This window comes from Culex quinquefasciatus, chromosome 1, assembly GCF_015732765.1.
Source record: "Culex quinquefasciatus strain JHB chromosome 1, VPISU_Cqui_1.0_pri_paternal, whole genome shotgun sequence".
In the NCBI taxonomy this organism is placed as follows: Eukaryota; Metazoa; Arthropoda; class Insecta; order Diptera; family Culicidae; genus Culex; species Culex quinquefasciatus.
Genome location: NC_051861.1, coordinates 78,506,301 through 78,524,576, shown reverse-complemented (window position 1 = coordinate 78,524,576; position 18,276 = coordinate 78,506,301). Strand labels below are relative to the sequence as shown.

The following is an 18,276-nucleotide window of genomic DNA, read 5'->3' as shown; positions in this document are numbered from 1 at the left end:
GTTTGGATGAAACACCCTAATATACATCATGTAACATATTTTAAGATTTTCTTTCCAATAAACACAAAACTTTGAGTATTTCATTTGATTTTATTTCTCTCGTTTAAAGGTGACCTCATTTGACCAAAAAATAACATCATTTATTTCAGACTGCAACTGCGACCGCTCAGTCATCCAAAGTTACCAAGAATACGATCTTTCGATTAAAATATTTACTCAAATAAACGGAGATAGTCAGCTGCTTCCTACTGATATGTAGAACGTGGAATGTCTTACGTTTTTGCGTATTTTTTTCGAAAACAATTCCGGTTTATTTTTTAAAAAGCGTCACGTTTTAAAATCTGTACTTTTCTGTTTACACATTTATACGATTTGTTTTTATTTTATTTGTAGTGTTCATCTAATTTCCTGTAGCACTATTTTCAGTGTAAGAGTATACAAATGTTTACGTTACAATGGTACTCGATGAATAGGCCATTTTGAGGAGTAGGCATTTTGTTGAGATTATTTTCACCGAAAAGTCAATTCACCAAATGGCCGTTTCACTGAATCATGCTGTATGCTTCAAAAAGCATGCATTTTTTTTAAAGAAAACAATGTTTTGACCAAGTGACCCAGACTCGCCCTCGTTTTTTTTTAGATTGGCGCAGCAGTCAACGGAGCTCCGTAGTCCGCCACCGGGTTCAATTTCAGCGACTCGTAATACCGGGACCGTTCCAGATCGTACTGTTGCTGCTGCTGTTGCTGCTGATGTTGGTAGTACTGCTGCTGGTGACTCATCTGCTCGGAAGTGGTCTGCTCTCCAGAGTACTGATCGTAGTGACCTTCGCCGTTCTGATTTTTGCAAATGTCACTGTTGTTGTTGTTAGTGACAGCGCCGTGGTGATGATCACTCTTTACGTCAGAGTTGCCAGTGGCGGCAGTGTGGCCAGAATTACCAGGATCGGAGGGGTTGTCCGTTTTCAGAATCGAAATCACGTTGTTCCGGAGGCTCTCGTAGTACTCGTTCACGTGGTTGTCATGGCCTGCTGTAGCACCGTCAGCTTTGGGCTGAAAGGTTGATATTTTTGTTTAAAATTGATTGAATTTGTTTAAATTTCGGGTCAACCACTTCCACCGAAAATCATACGTTAAAAATCTAAACTGCTAATTGGAAGTCAACCTTTTTATTATACACACGAGTGCAGTTGATTTGTTTGTTTGAAACGATTTCGGTGGCACCCAAAAGTTTGGTGTTTGCACCAAGTTCCCTTTAGAAACATTTTGGGGAACAATATTTCAACGGGGCATAACTAATTTCACAAATCAAACCCTCAAAGGGCGCCTTGAAAAACTTTTTTAAATTGTTACTTCCGATTTATTTCTTGCCTGCAGTTCCAAGATTAAAGGGAAACGCAAATAATGGAGTGATGAATTGCCTAATTGCATGATGATTACCTTTTATACTCGTTTTACCTTGACGATGCACACGATGTAAACAAACGCCAAAGTCAAACCTACGAAAACTGAGACAGGTGTGCTGCGGGTGGAGGTAGAAATCAAATTAGGAAACGTTTCACCTTTTCCCAAACCCCCGTTTAAATGTGGCATAGGAAGTTGGGAGTCGGCGAATCGGAGGTGGGACCAGATATTGAAACCGGGAGTTAATCTAATTTAGAAGTTTGTGTGATCGTAGATCGTATCAGGGAACAAAACTATTTTTTTGAATGAGGGGAAATCTTCATTTTTTTCAGTTGAGCAAGACATGAATTTTTTTTTTTGGTTTTGGTGACAATATTCAAAGTTTGAGTCGTCTTTTATGAACAATTCTCGATCAACGTAACAAAATGTATGCCATGACTTAACACGAGCATGGCCGTGTCTTAAATTGAGAATGTGATTTAAACTAAGAGCTTTATGTTTTTTAATAAATTATATTTTTTTCTTATTATTAAAAATTCTATCACGCTGGAACTAAGATCTGTGAGTCTACCAGATGTGCGACAAAAGGTCGAAAAACATATGGTCTAAAGGACAAAAGGTCGAATGTGAAAAAATGAAAAAACGTAATTATAATATTAAACATCTAAAAACTTGTTGAAAACAATATTTTCTTACAAACAAGTTTGACTTTTTATTCTGTGAGTTAATCCTTGGTTTATCTTTTGAACCCGGATCATACTCACGAAGCGCCAGTGGTTATTTCTAGTTCATTAGCTAGCAAATCCTAAGAAGTTAGAGTCGTAGTCAATGGCGTTATACAAAAATTTGACCCCATAGCTATTAAACGTCAAAGCTAAATTGTACACTGTTGCACAGAGAAACAAAAACACAATGCACTCCAAAGTGGACTCATTCTCCTAAAAAAAGCAAACACTCATAAAACTTTCACCCAAAAAAAGCAGTTGATATTATCATAATCGCTTTATTGCAACAATTCCGGATACTTTTCTTTTCTCAACACACTCCCGCCGTTGACTTCCGTTGGTCGTGTCCCCCACTTCCCCGTTACGCCTTACATACAAATTTCCGCCCATGTTTATCGATACTATCTTCAATTGGTCCACCCCCGTCCGTACCTCCGAACGCAACGTGATAGTTCCTCGAGTAAAAAGGGTCACTTTCCGAAACCAACCCCACAATAAAGTACGGGAGGGTGAAAAAAAGTCCACCAGGAAAAAACATCATAATTCTGGACTCAGGATTTTTTTCTGCAAAAAAAAGGGGGAAAAGCCCCTTTCCTGGTTCCTACCCAGCTCACACAGACAATTTACGAGCGATCATATCTGGATGAGTTTTGTTATTTTATGCTTTTTTATGACTTTATTGAATTTGATTTGCCGGCCGAGCGGCGCGCAACAGGGCTGGGGGAACGGGAGGTCCGTTAACGGTGAAGGGTGGGAGGAATCGCTTTATGGACATCACCACCGTAAAATATTTGCTCTGGGCAGTTGTGGCACGCCGTGGGTCAACCAAAACAAGATTAGAGGCGATTATCGTGTTTCGGGCACTTCCGGCGATTTGTGTCTTGCAAGGTGATATTGAGTGGGTCAATTGATGTCATAGTGAGAACTGACAAATTTGTGCGAATGCATCGTTATTGAAGTAAAAAATCTGGATGTTGTAAAGTTTTCCAAATCAATTTGTTTTTTTGAAGATCTTCTGGAAACGTCTTTTTGATAATTTTGTTGATTTGAAAATACGGTCAAAAACTCAACTTGTTCATATTTGTTAGTGATTTCATAAAAGTGTCCACGTGTTTTATGGATGGTCCCTTACTAACTTAAAAAATTTCTAGCTGGAAGCGAAGTAGCTTGCAAAACTCGCGCTTTTTATATTTTCTTTTGAAAATGCGTTGTTTTGTGTCTAATCGTAAATGTGATTCTATCATAAAACTACAATCACGTAAATTTCGAAACTCTCAAAATAAAGATCATCATTGCGGTGCGAACACTGAGCCAGTCGGTAGCGGACGCATTGTTGTTCTTTAAAGACGACCCGCGGTTCGAGGGAGCGGAAGCAACAGCAGAGTTCGTGGCTTTGATAAACGATATTTTTGGCATCCTGAATTCCACAGATCCCGCAGAGCATGGCTTCAAGGAAACCGCTCAACGAGAACAGCTTCGTTGTAATCAAGCCGGTGTTAGGCTACGCTGAACATTTCATCAAAACACTACGGCTGAGTTTGGAAGAGCTGATATGCAAAACCAAGTACAGCACCAGTTGGACAACCTAACCCTCTACCGGTTCAGCCAGGACAACGCCGAGAGATTCTTCGGCGCCACGCGTTCCACGGGAGCGTGTAACAACAAGCCGAGCACCGTTTTGTTCTGGTCGTCATACAAAAGATTGCTCCCCAACAACAGCATTCGAGGAACGTCGAAGATGAACTGCTCGTCCGACGACACGCCAATTCTAACAACAAAGACCTCCCAAACGAACGAAGTTTGGCGCACTTCTCAAGCTGAATTCCCCGAGCATTTAGATCAGGTCGTTGACTCGCTCTTGTCCGAAGTCAAAATCTACGCAGAGGAGAGGCTTTTGGAGATCGAGATCGTCAAGCAGACCGTATTACACAATCCTACAGGACTGCGCTAAAATTATTCTCCAGAATGACGACGAAAACATTTTTTTCTGAATTTGAACATTCTGTTGATGAGGATTTTTGCGAAAACCTTTCTGATTTTTCTGTTAATTTGTCTCGGAAAAGTACCTAAAAACTACTTTCCAAAGATATAGCAAACATGTAATCAAGCCAAAACCGTATATTCGTAATCAAGTGACCAAACTGTATCTTTTTCATGGTAATTGAGTATCTCATATGAAAACTACTATTGTTGCAATAAAAAGTAATCCTACGTGTTAAATTTATCTGTTTTGATAGCGAAAAAATAACAAAGTCTGCCTCTGGATGCAACCACAGACACTCGGAAGATACGCGCGGGTCTTCCTATACAAGTACTACAAGACCACTCGAGAGTCGAACCCAAGAATTACGCACCCAGAACTTGCACGAGCGCCGATATTTTAGGCCGGAGACACAACTGCAGGAATTTTTCTACCAAACCATCTTTCTTGATTTACGCCACACCAAGCAACCACAGTCTAAACATCCACAAACTGTGTTGATGCTGGTGAAGCCATAAATCCCCCCGAGCCAAACTCAACTATCCTACCAACCGGTGGCAACTTGCTAGGTGGTTATCGTTTCTGAGATACAGGTCTTCAAATTCGAGCCTCAACATATAAAGGTCACATAAATCCGAGTTCCAAAATGTGCGACTATTTTTGTCTGGTGTTTACTTCCGGTGGCCTCCGGAAGTCCATCCTTGGCTCAAATATGTGTCTTGTTAAGCTTCAGAAAGTCTGTCTTATGATGCTATTGGGTCGAATAAACCCAAAGACCTTGCCCGGGTAAAGCGTCAAATATAAGTGAGATTTTGACCAGGATTTCGAGCGTTCGAGTACGGACTTCATTACGAATATTTCACAGCACATAAAGCGGTACTATTAGCTTGTCAAATGTGTTCCAGAAAGACAAAGGTTCGCCAAATCATCCATTTTTGAGAAAATCCACTCATCCTTCTACACCATGATGGATCATGTACGGTTGAATGATATCTCCTCTAGGTTTCACATAACGGCGCTTGGTAGATATCGTGTCGAGATTTCTAGCTTCTGTCGAAAGAATCACAATAGACGTCAGAAGACTCGTTTCTTTCTTTTACATGCGCGATTCTTTCGTAAAATAAGGGGTATAGAGTAAAAGGCAAGGAAAACAGTAGCTCTTGAACACTGGAATCTGCTTGTTCAACATCTTTTACAAATGTATTATTCAGTGCTGTTGTTATCCTCACTAAAAGATAATTTGTGAGACCACAGATTGAAACATTCTGTACATCTATAAAACCTTGGACGTGACACGCATCCGCTTTGATTTGCATTTTCAAAATTACAATTTACTGATTTCGGTCGAAACTTCAAATACGGTTACTGAAAACGCCAGTCATTAATTGCTCTATTATCTATTGTCCAGAAACATTATGCCATGAGTCAAACAAGTACAAACTTGTACAAGTACAAAGACATTCATGGTGAAAGCGGTCAACCCCATAAAACAAACCGATAAGCGCAAAAGCTGTTATAGAAAAGCATCTTAGATCGCACACACACTCGTACCTTACGACGACGGGCGCACGATCCCGGACCTCGTCTACCAACCCGGCCGTTTACGTACCCGTTCCGCGACGACCTGCCCGAGCTGCGACTCCATCGCGTTGATGTCGGTCTTGAGGCGCAACATCTGGGACTCGACGCGGGCGTTTTCGCGCTGAAGCTCGGTGATTTCCGCCTCCAGCGAAAGCAGGTCTTCGCCGTTGGCGGAGCTTACCGGGTCTGGGGGAGCTGCGGGACCGGGATGGTTGGTGATTCGGGTTGAGGAGGACGAAGAGGATGGTTGGGAGTTGTGTTGCTGCTGGAAGGAATGCTGCGGAAGGTATCCTCCGTTGGGCGGCATGTCGGAGTGATTCGAGCTGGCCTCACTGCCCTGGGTGTCGTTGGACGTGATGAGGTCGTTCATGCCTGGAAATTTTGAGGTTAGTTGAGGGTCACCGGAGTTGGAAGTCGCTACCGGACTTACCATTGTAGCCTTTGGTTAACTTGTCCGTTTCATCGTCCGAGTATTTGATCTTTTTGGAAGCCATTGGAACTGTCAATAGGTCTTTAATCAATATTAAGTTTTAATTCTAGAACAATCCAGGCTTACCGTCACAACCTGGCGTAGAACATCCAGAGTCACTGCTGTACTTCAGTCCTCCCATGGAACCGCCGGAGTCGATCACCCGAAGGCGGTTCTTGCAAGCGATTGGACACCCGGAAGCACTGAAAAGCACTAGTTCAAAATCTCAAAAAGACTAGGGAATGTCACATCACTTACCTACGATGGGACAGGAACTTCCCGGTTGAGTGTCCGGAACCGTCACAACCCGGAATGGGACACCTGAAATTCAAAACAATCTCAAAATCCGTTCAAATTTATTGCATTCTCAAATCACCTCAACGGTTCCGCCTCCGATCCGTCGCGGGGTTTGTTCTTGGGCTTGGTGGCCCGCGGACACCCGGACAGGCTCCGGTGGGACGAGTAGTTGCCGGTGGCATGCCCGGAGCCATCGCAGCCCGGCGTCGGACACTTGAGCTCCTGCGAGGCCACGTGGTGGAACGAGCGGGACAGACCGGCCAGTCTGAGAGAGAGAGAGATAGAGTTGAGAGGTTATGGGGGGTTCGTTCGCAGATTGTTGTTAAAATTTGAGATTGTTTTCTAAAAACAACAAAAATTTTACGTTTTGTAAACAGTTCTGCTTGAAAAATCATGCAAATTACTGCAATAAATGTCAACCACTTAAGTACGTTCACAGATAAGTGTCAAAGATAAGTTTTCTATATCAACAATAATCTACGAACGCACCCCAACCCCCTTTAAACTCACCCATCCTTCAGCAGCCGATCCTGCGAGGGTATGTGGCTGGGCGGTGGCATCGAGTAGTGTCCGCTGGAGTACGCTCCGGACGAGTACAGGTGGGGATGCGGCGGGGGCGGAGCCCCGTACTGGTACGCCCCGGGAGGACCGTACCCCGGATAGCCTGAACTGGCCGCCGCCGCATACTCGATGGCCATTCCGTAGCCGGCCGATGGGTAGCCTGAAAAGTTGGTTGAAAAAAAAAAGGAGCAAGTTACATAATTAGAAATCTTCCAGCTGGACCAACCACCCAACGGGGAATTCCGAGAATTTTTCGAGTCTCCTGGACAAAAAGGAACATGAAACACTTTCTCATTAGCTGGTCATCGACGGGGGAGGACGACGACCGGCAGGCTGGTGACATTCTTTTGTGGACCTTTCCGGGCTTCTGTGGAGGGGGGAAATATTTTAAAACGAGAGAAAATATGCATTCTTTTAATGTTGTGGGTCCGTTTACGGTGGTGGGGGCAGTTTTCACCTGGCCGTTAATAATCACCCCTTCTCGGAAAGTCCGGCTTTTAAGTTATGATTTTTCGCTTTGATGCCTTTTGATGTGTTGTGTCGTCGTCGTCGTCCCCTGGTGGGCAATCATTTTAATGTCCCGACTCCCTCCCTCTGACTATACTATCAACTCACCACTATGATCTCGATAGCCGTCGGAAATGTAGTGTGACGAAGCGCTGCTGTCTGGGGTAGACTCCCGGCTGTACCCGAGCGCTCCGGTTCCGGCAGCGCTGGAGGACGGTGGCACGATGAAGCCGTAACCGGGTCGCGAAGGTCCACTAAAGTCCATCGGTTCGGCCTGGGGTGACCGCGGAACTGGAGATCCGGAAGAAGCCCGTCCAAGGGGACTGGCAGTGCTGTGGAAGAAGAGAATTGTTGCGTGGGGTACGTTCACGAAGTTTTAAAATGTTTTGTTATTTGAGTAGTCTTACCTATTGGACAGCCGGACGCTCAAGTCCAGCGTCTGTCGCTGGGGACTCGCAAGTTTGGCGGCCAACCGTTCCTTGGCGCTCCTCGGAGAGCTCGGCTGCCCGCTGGAGGACGGCAAATTCCCGGTGGACAGATCCATAACTGGGGCACGTTCACCGCTCACCGGGGAGCTTCTACCCTGTGTAGTACCCTCCACCTCCGGTTCCACTTCCGTATCCGTACCAGTCTTGACACTCAAATTGATTGCCGAAAACGGAACCGGTACCGTACCCGAGGTTGCCGGGGGTTGCACCGGAACCTGGTCCTGGAGCAGGCTCCCACCAGAATTGCTGCTGCTGTTGCTGGGGTTGGGCGTCCCCTGGTCGTATGGTTGGTAGACCGGCCGGGGGCAGATCGGACCAGCCGACGAACTCTCGTCCGGTTCCAGCTTGAGCACCGGCGGGGGCGTCGGATCCACCACCGTAGTAGCTAGGCCAAGGCTCAAAAGTTGGCCCGGTGGTTGTTGAAACCCCACCACCGAGGAAGCGGAAGAGGTTGCTGGTACCGCGCTATATTCCTCCATCAGAGGAGGCTGAACGGTGGAACCGTAAGATCCGTACCGCGAGCCGTACGCCGGATCGTACCGCTCGAAGGCTCCCGGATCGTACCCGGATCTGGAATAACCTCCAAAGTCGTACCCGGAACCGCCCATGGCGGTATTCGTATACTGCTGATGGTGCTGGACCGCCGACTGGTGGTGCTGCTGGTGACCGCCACCATATCGGTAGTCGTAGCTGGTGCTGTCCAGCATTGTATCTTTACTGTCAAAGTCCGGTTTTTCGGTTTTGATCACTGGTTTGGGTTCTTCCGGCGGAACTGGCGCTTCAGTTTTCTCCTCAGACTCCTTCGGAGCAGGATCTCCCCGATTCCGCTCCTCGGAGTTGGTTGTCTTGAGATTCTGCGGCTCGTCGGCAGGTTCCCGAAGTCTTGGTGAGTATGTGTCCCGATTGGACTCGGGAGAACTGCTACGACTGCGTTGGTTGATCAGAGACGATCTGTACTCGCTGAGTTGTTGGTAGTTTAGAACTGAAAAGATATATCAGAAAGATTGTTAGCAAACTCCAGCTGATCTTCAACATTGAAGATATCCCCGCACCTGCCGAGTGGAGCTTCTGCCGGAACAGCAGTCCATTCTGGTACTTGAGCTCGCGGGCCGCGGCCTTGCTGGCGGCCGCCTTCGGACAGCCGGAGAGACTGCGGTGCGAGTTGCGCCCGGCGCTGACGTGGCCCCGCCCGTTACAGCCCGGCGTGGGGCATTTGAGGATGGTTTCGTGGAGGGCGAGTACTGCAGAAAGCGGAACGTTTGAGGTTATGTTAAGCCGAAGCGATTTGGAGACTTACGTTCAGATGAGACCTTGTCCCTCCGTGGACATCCGGATAGGCTCCGGTGGTGAGAGTAGAGTCCGGTAACGTGGCCAAGTCCTACGCAGCCTGGAGTGGGACACTTGCTGGATTCTGAAAATATTTGAAAAACTTATTGATTTTGGCACGGGTGTTCAAATTGTCTAAGATTACGTACATTTTCATGTTAATAAAAATTTCACAAAACAAATTTCGTTACCCAAAGTCACAGCACGGAAGATGCGCATAACTGTCGGCATATTTGCCGTGTTTGCCGTCCGCTTCCAAATCCATCTAATTAATTTAAATTTGTTTGCTCTAAACAAGGTCCTTCTCACGCGGAGCCAAAGCCACAGTCAGTTTCGTTGAGTTCCTCTTGTCGTCGCATTTGGAGAGCTTTTCAGAAAAGACCAACAAACGGCAGAGACCAGCGAGCAGATAAGGTAGTGAAGGTTGTTCTATTACGGTTACACCTTGTTGCACAGTAAAAGTCAAAATATATTTTTTTAATCCATCATTTTGGATTTTAATCTTTTTATTTCAAAAATAAATTTAAAAATTACTCTAATAGGTTGCAATTTTGGTTGTATAACTGTTGTTCAACTGAAAAATAGAACAAAATGGTTGCTGTAACAGCAGTGCAACATGTTTGTAACAAGAGTTTTGATATTTTTTTTAAATTTTACAGTAACAATTTTGAGTTATACTCAAAATTTTCAGGGCCTTTTCCACGCCACAAAGTGTAAACTGCACCGTTTAGTGTGTGCGGTGCGGAACCGGGCAGATTCTGCTCCACCGATAGTGTCCAGAAGAGGTGTGCCATTTGAAACCCCTTGCGTCTCCTGCGTATGTTTGCGCACCTCTCCAAAGTTGTAGATGTAGTCAGGTGTGTGGCGTGGTGGTGCGGTTTCGTTGAAAAGTTTTCCACTATCCACGTTTTGCCACCGCCCGGCGCAACAAATCCTTGACAAACAAACAGGCAAACAAACAACCAGAACGAGCAGATCTATCTCTAGTGTTGTTTGCACTCGAAATTTATGCTTTTCGCTGCGGGTTCTGGAAACAGCGATGAGCAGCAAGGACCAAACGAGCGAACGAACGAGTTTTACGTGACTCGCCGGTTGTGAAACATGATTTTAATTAGTTGATTTTCTAAAACGGTGCAACACCACCGTCGTTGTTGGTGCGTTTTGGGTGGAGAACGTTCAAGTAATTGCTAGGTTTTCTGATATGGAGGGCTGAAATCCTAACATTCAAATGCTGAATTTGCTTATTTATTTATTTGATCTAACTATTATGTAATGAATATTTTTGTTTACGAGCGTGTTGCTAAAATATCGATGCATGGTCCTAAAGCCGATAAATTGTAAATAAATATTTGCCATTTTTAGAAATGTACACCACCCCAAAAAATAAAATTTATGGTTTTTTTTTAATTCAAGGGCTTAAATTGGTTAAGCCAATCTGAAAATATTGTTGAAATCATTTAACGGGGCACAGCAGCCAGAGTTTTTTACACCAAGATTATTGTGGCACACATTTTATTATCTTCAAAACTACCGTAACTTTCGATATAATGTTTTATTCATCCCCTAAAGACTGTTTACAAAATCAATTCCAAAAATGATTGACTGTTTTTACAAACAGATTGCAGGAATGTTGCAAAATTGTGTCCGTACGTCCGATTTGACAGTGTACTCAAAATTTGGAAAAAACGTATTTGTCATAAAAAAAATGTAAAAAAATAGTTTCTTAAATTATGCAATTTTTCGTTACTTGACTGAAAACTATTTTGGACATCCCTTTTTAAGGGAAATTTAATGTACATTCCGAATGAGCATGAGCATGAGCATGAGAGACAACCCATGGTTGTCCTTCTCGTTGCTGAACAGGACCACAATACCCTATCAACTCAACTGATCATATGCATCATGTTTCTCTTATCAACAGCATGTATGAATGCGCTGAAAAGATAAAACATCAAGATCACTAAAACTAGAGCCGGAGAGAAAAGTTAACAGTCGTTGGTCACCAACGGCGCCCGCCATGTCAGTTTGTAGATCTCGAGGGGATGGGACGGGAATGTTAGTAAGCACAGGTTGCTACAAAGGGTGGGTTCTATACGATATCCACACCGCCACGTGTACCGATCAAACTACTTTTACTTGGGATTTTGTTAGTAGGAAAGGATAATGGTCAGGATTCATCATAGAATATGATGATGTGAACAAAATTCTACAAAGTAGTAGAGCAGACAATTTCAGAAATAAGATAAATAAACATAAGGGGTTTGCTTGTTATTAGGGCGTCCAATTTTCCCGGGTTTTGAATTTCCCGGGAAACGGGAAAAATATTATTTAAATCCCGGGAATTCCCGGGATCCCGGGAAATTTTTGAAACAGTCATAAAGTCTATGTTTTCATTTTATTTGTTATGTTTTTAAGCTTAAAATTATAGAATAAGCTCGATAATATTAATTGGACAGTTTTCAAATAGCATAAAAGAAATTAAAAATGTTCTTTTTTTGTTCTTTGTTGCGCTTTGGATTTTAAATGAACTTGATTTTTTTATCCAATGTGGTTAAAATTGAATAAGTCTTCCATCAATATTTTTCTTCAATATATTTGTTAGCTCGACTCGAAGCTCGGCATTTTTTTTTTTTTTTAAAAAAAGTCTAATAAAGAAGAAATAAAATCTGATAAAATGATACCAGTCCATGTACAATTGTAAAACAAATACAGTCTGAATAGGACAGGAGATTTCAGAGCAATAAATTTAGGAATCCCTTCGGATAATCAAATCACTCGCATCGAATCGAACCACTCAAAACTTCTTTTTTCGCTGTTTTATTTTTGATGGTCAAGCTTAAGTATGACCCCTAATTTCTCTAAAGTGATTAAGATTTTTTAAATTCAAGATGGCGGCCAAAATGGCGGCGATAAAATAATTTTAATATGTATTTGGTAACTTTTAAGGCAATCAACCATTCAAATTTGACTAAAATTGGCTTGCAGAATTCTAATTTGTATAAAATAGGAAAATAAAAAATAAAAACAAAGAAAAACATTTTTTTCGTGATTTGATTATCTAAAGTCTTATACAATCTTTCGGATAAAAGACCTCTGGATAATTGAAACTTCAGATAACCGAGTTTTGTACCATTTTCCTGTTTCAACCAAATTCATTCAAAACATTGTGCAGAAAATAGACTTAAAAAGCTGTCCTGTCGTGATATTTTTCGTGATTTGCCCCAGTTTCTGGTGTTTAATGAAACAAAAAAATTAATATTTCTTTTCAAATTTAAAATCCTGAATTTACTTTAAAATATTACTCAGTCTTTCAAAAATATAATAAATAGAATTGAAAATATTTAAAGCATCAGGCATTTTGCGGATATGCAAGCTAAAATTTTGACAATTTTCCCTAATAAGCCAAATTAATACTGATATATGCTGAATACAATTTGTAATGCTTTAAAATTTTAATGCTAATCGATTATTAAGTATTCAACTTGTTAATAATTTTCACAACCAAATTTGAATTTCCATATTAAATTTGATTTTTTTTTTTAATTTCGGGAATTCCCGAGACAAACTATAAAAAAAATCCCGGGATTCGGGAATTCCCGGTTTTGGAAAAATCCCGGGAATTTTGTCCCGGGAATTCCCGGGATGGACGCACTACTTGTTATCATCACGAGTTATCGCGATTTTATTAAAAAAAAATATAGTGAAAATCATCAAATTGGATGGAGTAATGAGCGAGTGCTCAACCTGCCAAATTAAGAATTTTTCCTTCAAAATTACAATAAAAAGCATGCCAAAGATCAAAATACAACCTTTTTTATCATGCAAATTGAGTCAGACCTATAATAGTATACTTTAAAAGAGCCGGCAATCATGATACTTTCTGACAAGATGGGACGCGATTCAAATTTGCACAATCAATTTAAAAATCCATGTCCATTTAAGGGGTTACATACATGCAAATCGGCAAAAATGTACGAGGTTGGTTTGAGCACAAACTTAAACTTTTGTTCAATCTGTTTTCAGGACATTAAAATATACATTTTCAACTCTTAACAAAATAAATTTGAAAATTGGTTGTATCATTGCCGAGATACAGCTATATGAAGTTAGCAGTTTCAAAAAACGGGTGCCACGATATCGATATATAACACTGCCTTGACTAAATCGGCTAAAAAATTTGGTGGATACTCGTTAAACCGGTCCTCGTGATTTTTAAAAAAGATCAAAATATTTTTATGTTTTTCTTATAAAAAATCGAAAGTTTTTTTTCAAAATCGGGCTTCGTCATGCACACGGGATATGTCTTGAGAGTCTTCACCCCAAATTTCAGCCAATTTGATCTATCCCATCTCGAGATATCGTGGCACCCGTAAATCAACTCGATGTTCAGAGAACAACGCTCGCAAAGTTTGACAATTCGTCTTGCGCATGGCAATTTTTTAGCTTAAATCGTCTGTAACTTACTTTAATCATAATTTTGTGATTTTTTACATGTATGTAACCAAATCTCAAAACTCGTCGCTGTCGTGCTTTCTTGTCGCACGTGCATTTTGAGTCAAATTGAGTTAAGAACGGCATTTTGGCAGCTCACAATCCTTAACCCTTTTAACCACAGATCCACAAAAATCGATTTCAATCCTGAGTTATTCAATCAAAACCGAAAAAAATCGGTGCATGTTTGTCACTTTTCCTGTGAAAGAAGTTTCAATCTTGTCGTACTATATTGACACAGCCTGAAAATTGATGTAAGTGCGACAACTGGCCAAAGGAATTTCAGGTCAGAACGCGTTTGAGTATGAGCTAATAATAACTTGGGAATCTAGCAACCAAATTCAACTTAACAGAATGGCCAACCAAACAAAACGCGTTTGTTATAGTTTACATTGCGTGCTCTCGTTTTTGTTTATTCAAGGTCAAGCATTCAAACGCGAGTTTCTCGGAACGTCAAAAAGCGACGTGCGACACGTTAGCACGACAGCGTCGAACTGTCAGTTTACAACTCGTTGTTGTCCATTCAGCTATTTCCGTTTAAAATTAGTTGAGAGTCAGTTTAGAATTACAATTAACTTATTAGCATTGTCACGATAAGTAAGCTATAGCGAACTCTCCAGCTGTCGATCTTCTCGATATCAATATTAGTCCAGCTGTCAATGAATTTTTCAATGCCTTCAAGTAGCATGCTATCATTTTTCGTTCTATAATTCGATCTACAATATGAACAACGAGAGAGTCCACTGTATTTCATAACTAATAAATAACTGGAATAAAAGGTATTTTCCAAAAGAAATCGGAAAAAATAGTTGAAATCGCAACATACTTTGTTTTTATTCAAGGTTATATAAAACCATATCTGATTAAAACAAATCACAGCTTTAAAAAATAACCCAAAAATCAACTTCAAGCTTGTTTATTTTTCTATACCCCGTCAAACTTTGCAAGACAGCACCCGACTTTCCCAAATTAGCTCATCTTCATACCAAACACACACACTCTGTGAAGGAAGTCCTAAACAAATATTTTCCCTCCAGCCACCCTCACTTGGCTACTCACATGGAGAGTTGAGCAAAAAAACAAGAAGGTGAATCAGTGTGTGGTGCGAGCCTGCTCCTCCCCCCAAGTAACATCCTTGTTTAGTTCTTATTTTATGGCCCTGTAAATGAATTTACCATCAGCCAGGTCCTTCCGAAGTCCACCCTCTCTTGACTTTTGTGGGCATTTGGAAAGGTCCAACTATTTTAACCTGCGCGTGAGTCCCGTTCGGGTTCACCTTCACCGTGCTTGGGACGCTGTGAAATTAAGGGATGGGACTAGAAAAATAGAACCATCAACCTCTCCCCCGACTTGGAGCACGGAAAGGCTCACGTGATTGTTTCGTTGAAATTAACAAAGAAGGGTGTAAATTTGAGCAGTTTACTAGCCTTGCAACATTCCGTCCACTTAACTGTTGATGCCGTGCCGAAGCCCCTCCGGGATAACAGAATAGGGGATGCTACCGGGAACTGTAGAGAAGACTCAAATTTCAGCATAAAAAGGTCCTTATCAGGTCCTACTGTGGACACGGGGAGGCGGTTTTACTAGAATGGTTCACGTTATGGAACTGTTTTGAAATGCTCCAGACAATTGGTAATATTTGATCTTAGCTTAAAGCAAAATTGACAAAGAATAGTTACCAATTTAACCAAATATAATACTATAAAATTTATACCAATCGCTTTAAAAAAATAAATCCAAATATATTTTTGCATGATTATTGAAGCCAATATAAGCCAAACGTAAAATTTACAAATATAAATAAAAAAAATTTGGGAGTTGCCACTAAAATTCAGCACAAAATGCTTCTAACTAGCCCTAGCTATGCATTAACGAAATTATTTATAGTTTTGAAGCTTATAAAGTTTTCGATCTGTGGTCCTAAAATTAAAAATTTGTAAATAAATTAAAAATGCTTTTGACAAAGGACTTTGTCTTAAAGCTCTATCTGCGGTGTCAATGCAAAATTTTTCGAAAAAGTAGCGTTTCCGTCGCAAGCCCTCGGCGTGACATTCTGTTTCTGTTGCGTAAATGCCGTGAAAACTATTTAAGCTAAAAGTTAGCCTCTTGAGGATTTAGTGTCCATCAGACTTTCATCAAAGACGGACCTTACGTTGGGAATTTTATTGCTCACACACACACACGCAGGTGGTGCACGAACTTGAGAGGAGGTCCAAGAAGTTATTGACGGTAGCCAGAACGGTCACCGGAATACCGAAGTGATTGGGAACAATTTGTGTAGGATATCGGCCACACCCGGAGTGGCCAGTGCCCTGAGGGAAGGTTCTACCGGAGACATTTACGGAACCATACAAATTTGGGCAATATGGGTATCAAAATTCATGGTTTTTGATACTGGTAATGAAAATGACCATTTTGGCAGGATTGGCCACACCCGGAGTGGCCATTGCCCTGAGGGAAGGTTCTACCGGGAGGACATTTACGGAACCATACAAATTTGGGCAATATGGGTATCAAAATTCATGGTTTTTAATACTGGTAATGAAAATGACCATTTTGGCAGGATTGGCCACACCCGGAGTGGCCATTGCCCTGAGGGAAGGTTCTACCGGGAGGACATTTACGGAACCATACAAATTTGGGCAATATGGGTATCAAAATTCATGGTTTTTGATACTGGTAATGAAAATGACCATTTTGGCAGGATTGGCCACACCCGGAGTGGCCATTGCCCTGAGGGAAGGTTCTACCGGGAGGACATTTACGGAACCATACAAATTTGGGCAATATGGGTATCAAAATTCATGGTTTTTGATACTGGTAATGAAAATGACCATTTTGGCAGGATTGGCCACACCCGGAGTGGCCATTGCCCTGAGGGAAGGTTCTACCGGGAGGACATTTACGGAACCATACAAATTTGGCCAATATGGGTATCATAATTCATGGTTTTTAATACTGGTAATGAAAATGACCATTTTGGCAGGATTGGCCACACCCGGAGTGGCCATTGCCCTGAGGGAAGGTTCTACCGGGAGGACATTTACGGAACCATACAAATTTGGGCAATATGGGTATCAAAATTCATGGTTTTTGATACTGGTAATGAAAATGACCATTTTGGCAGGATTGGCCACACCCGGAGTGGCCATTGCCCTGAGGGAAGGTTCTACCGGGAGGACATTTACGGAACCATACAAATTTGGGCAATATGGGTATCAAAATTCATGGTTTTTAATACTGGTAATGAAAATGACCATTTTGGCAGGATTGGCCACACCCGGAGTGGCCATTGCCCTGAGGGAAGGTTCTACCGGGAGGACATTTACGGAACCATACAAATTTGGGCAATATGGGTATCAAAATTCATGGTTTTTGATACTGGTAATGAAAATGACCATTTTGGCAGGATTGGCCACACCCGGAGTGGCCATTGCCCTGAGGGAAGGTTCTACCGGGAGGACATTTACGGAACCATACAAATTTGGCCAATATGGGTATCATAATTCATGGTTTTTAATACTGGTAATGAAAATGACCATTTTGGCAGGATTGGCCACACCCGGAGTGGCCATTGCCCTGAGGGAAGGTTCTACCGGGAGGACATTTACGGAACCATACAAATTTGGCCAATATGGGTATCATAATTCATGGTTTTTAATACTGGTAATGAAAATGACCATTTTGGCAGGATTGGCCACACCCGGAGTGGCCATTGCCCTGAGGGAAGGTTCTACCGGGAGGACATTTACGGAACCATACAAATTTGGGCAATATGGGTATCAAAATTCATGGTTTTTGATACTGGTAATGAAAATGACCATTTTGGCAGGATTGGCCACACCCGGAGTGGCCATTGCCCTGAGGGAAGGTTCTACCGGGAGGACATTTACGGAACCATACAAATTTGGCCAATATGGGTATCATAATTCATGGTTTTTAATACTGGTAATGAAAATGACCATTTTGGCAGGATTGGCCACACCCGGAGTGGCCATTGCCCTGAGGGAAGGTTCTACCGGGAGGACATTTACGGAACCATACAAATTTGGGCAATATGGGTATCAAAATTCATGGTTTTTGATACTGGTAATGAAAATGACCATTTTGGCAGGATTGGCCACACCCGGAGTGGCCATTGCCCTGAGGGAAGGTTCTACCGGGAGGACATTTACGGAACCATACAAATTTGGGCAATATGGGTATCAAAATTCATGGTTTTAATACTGGTAATGAAAATGACCATTTTGGCAGGATTGGCCACACCCGGAGTGGCCATTGCCCTGAGGGAAGGTTCTACCGGGAGGACATTTACGGAACCATACAAATTTGGGCAATATGGGTATCAAAATTCATGGTTTTTGATACTGGTAATGAAAATGACCATTTTGGCAGGATTGGCCACACCCGGAGTGGCCATTGCCCTGAGGGAAGGTTCTACCGGGAGGA

General features: G+C 42.2%; 1 protein-coding gene across 2 annotated transcripts in view; it reads right to left on the bottom strand.

The window, feature by feature from the left end:
* Positions 1 to 70: 70 nt before the first annotated feature.
* LOC6045091 (myelin transcription factor 1) overlaps positions 71 to 18,276 on the bottom strand; it is a 32,112-nt gene continuing 13,906 nt past the window's right edge. Inside the window, exons 3-13 of one of the 2 annotated variants that reach the window (XM_038248396.1) lie at positions 9,308 to 9,421; positions 9,063 to 9,251; positions 7,930 to 8,992; positions 7,631 to 7,854; positions 6,965 to 7,175; positions 6,534 to 6,719; positions 6,416 to 6,478; positions 6,245 to 6,360; positions 6,119 to 6,187; positions 5,717 to 6,060; positions 71 to 1,050 (exon numbers count right to left, since the gene is read on the bottom strand). In XM_038248396.1, the coding sequence (XP_038104324.1) occupies positions 637 to 1,050; positions 5,717 to 6,060; positions 6,119 to 6,187; positions 6,245 to 6,360; positions 6,416 to 6,478; positions 6,534 to 6,719; positions 6,965 to 7,175; positions 7,631 to 7,854; positions 7,930 to 8,992; positions 9,063 to 9,251; positions 9,308 to 9,421 (2,993 nt within the window). In that variant the 3' untranslated portion in view covers positions 71 to 636. Of the gene's footprint in view, positions 1,051 to 5,658; positions 6,061 to 6,118; positions 6,188 to 6,244; positions 6,361 to 6,415; positions 6,479 to 6,533; positions 6,720 to 6,964; positions 7,176 to 7,630; positions 7,855 to 7,929; positions 8,993 to 9,062; positions 9,252 to 9,307; positions 9,422 to 18,276 lie in introns of both variants that reach the window. The other variant, XM_038248397.1, reaches the window with a different exon arrangement.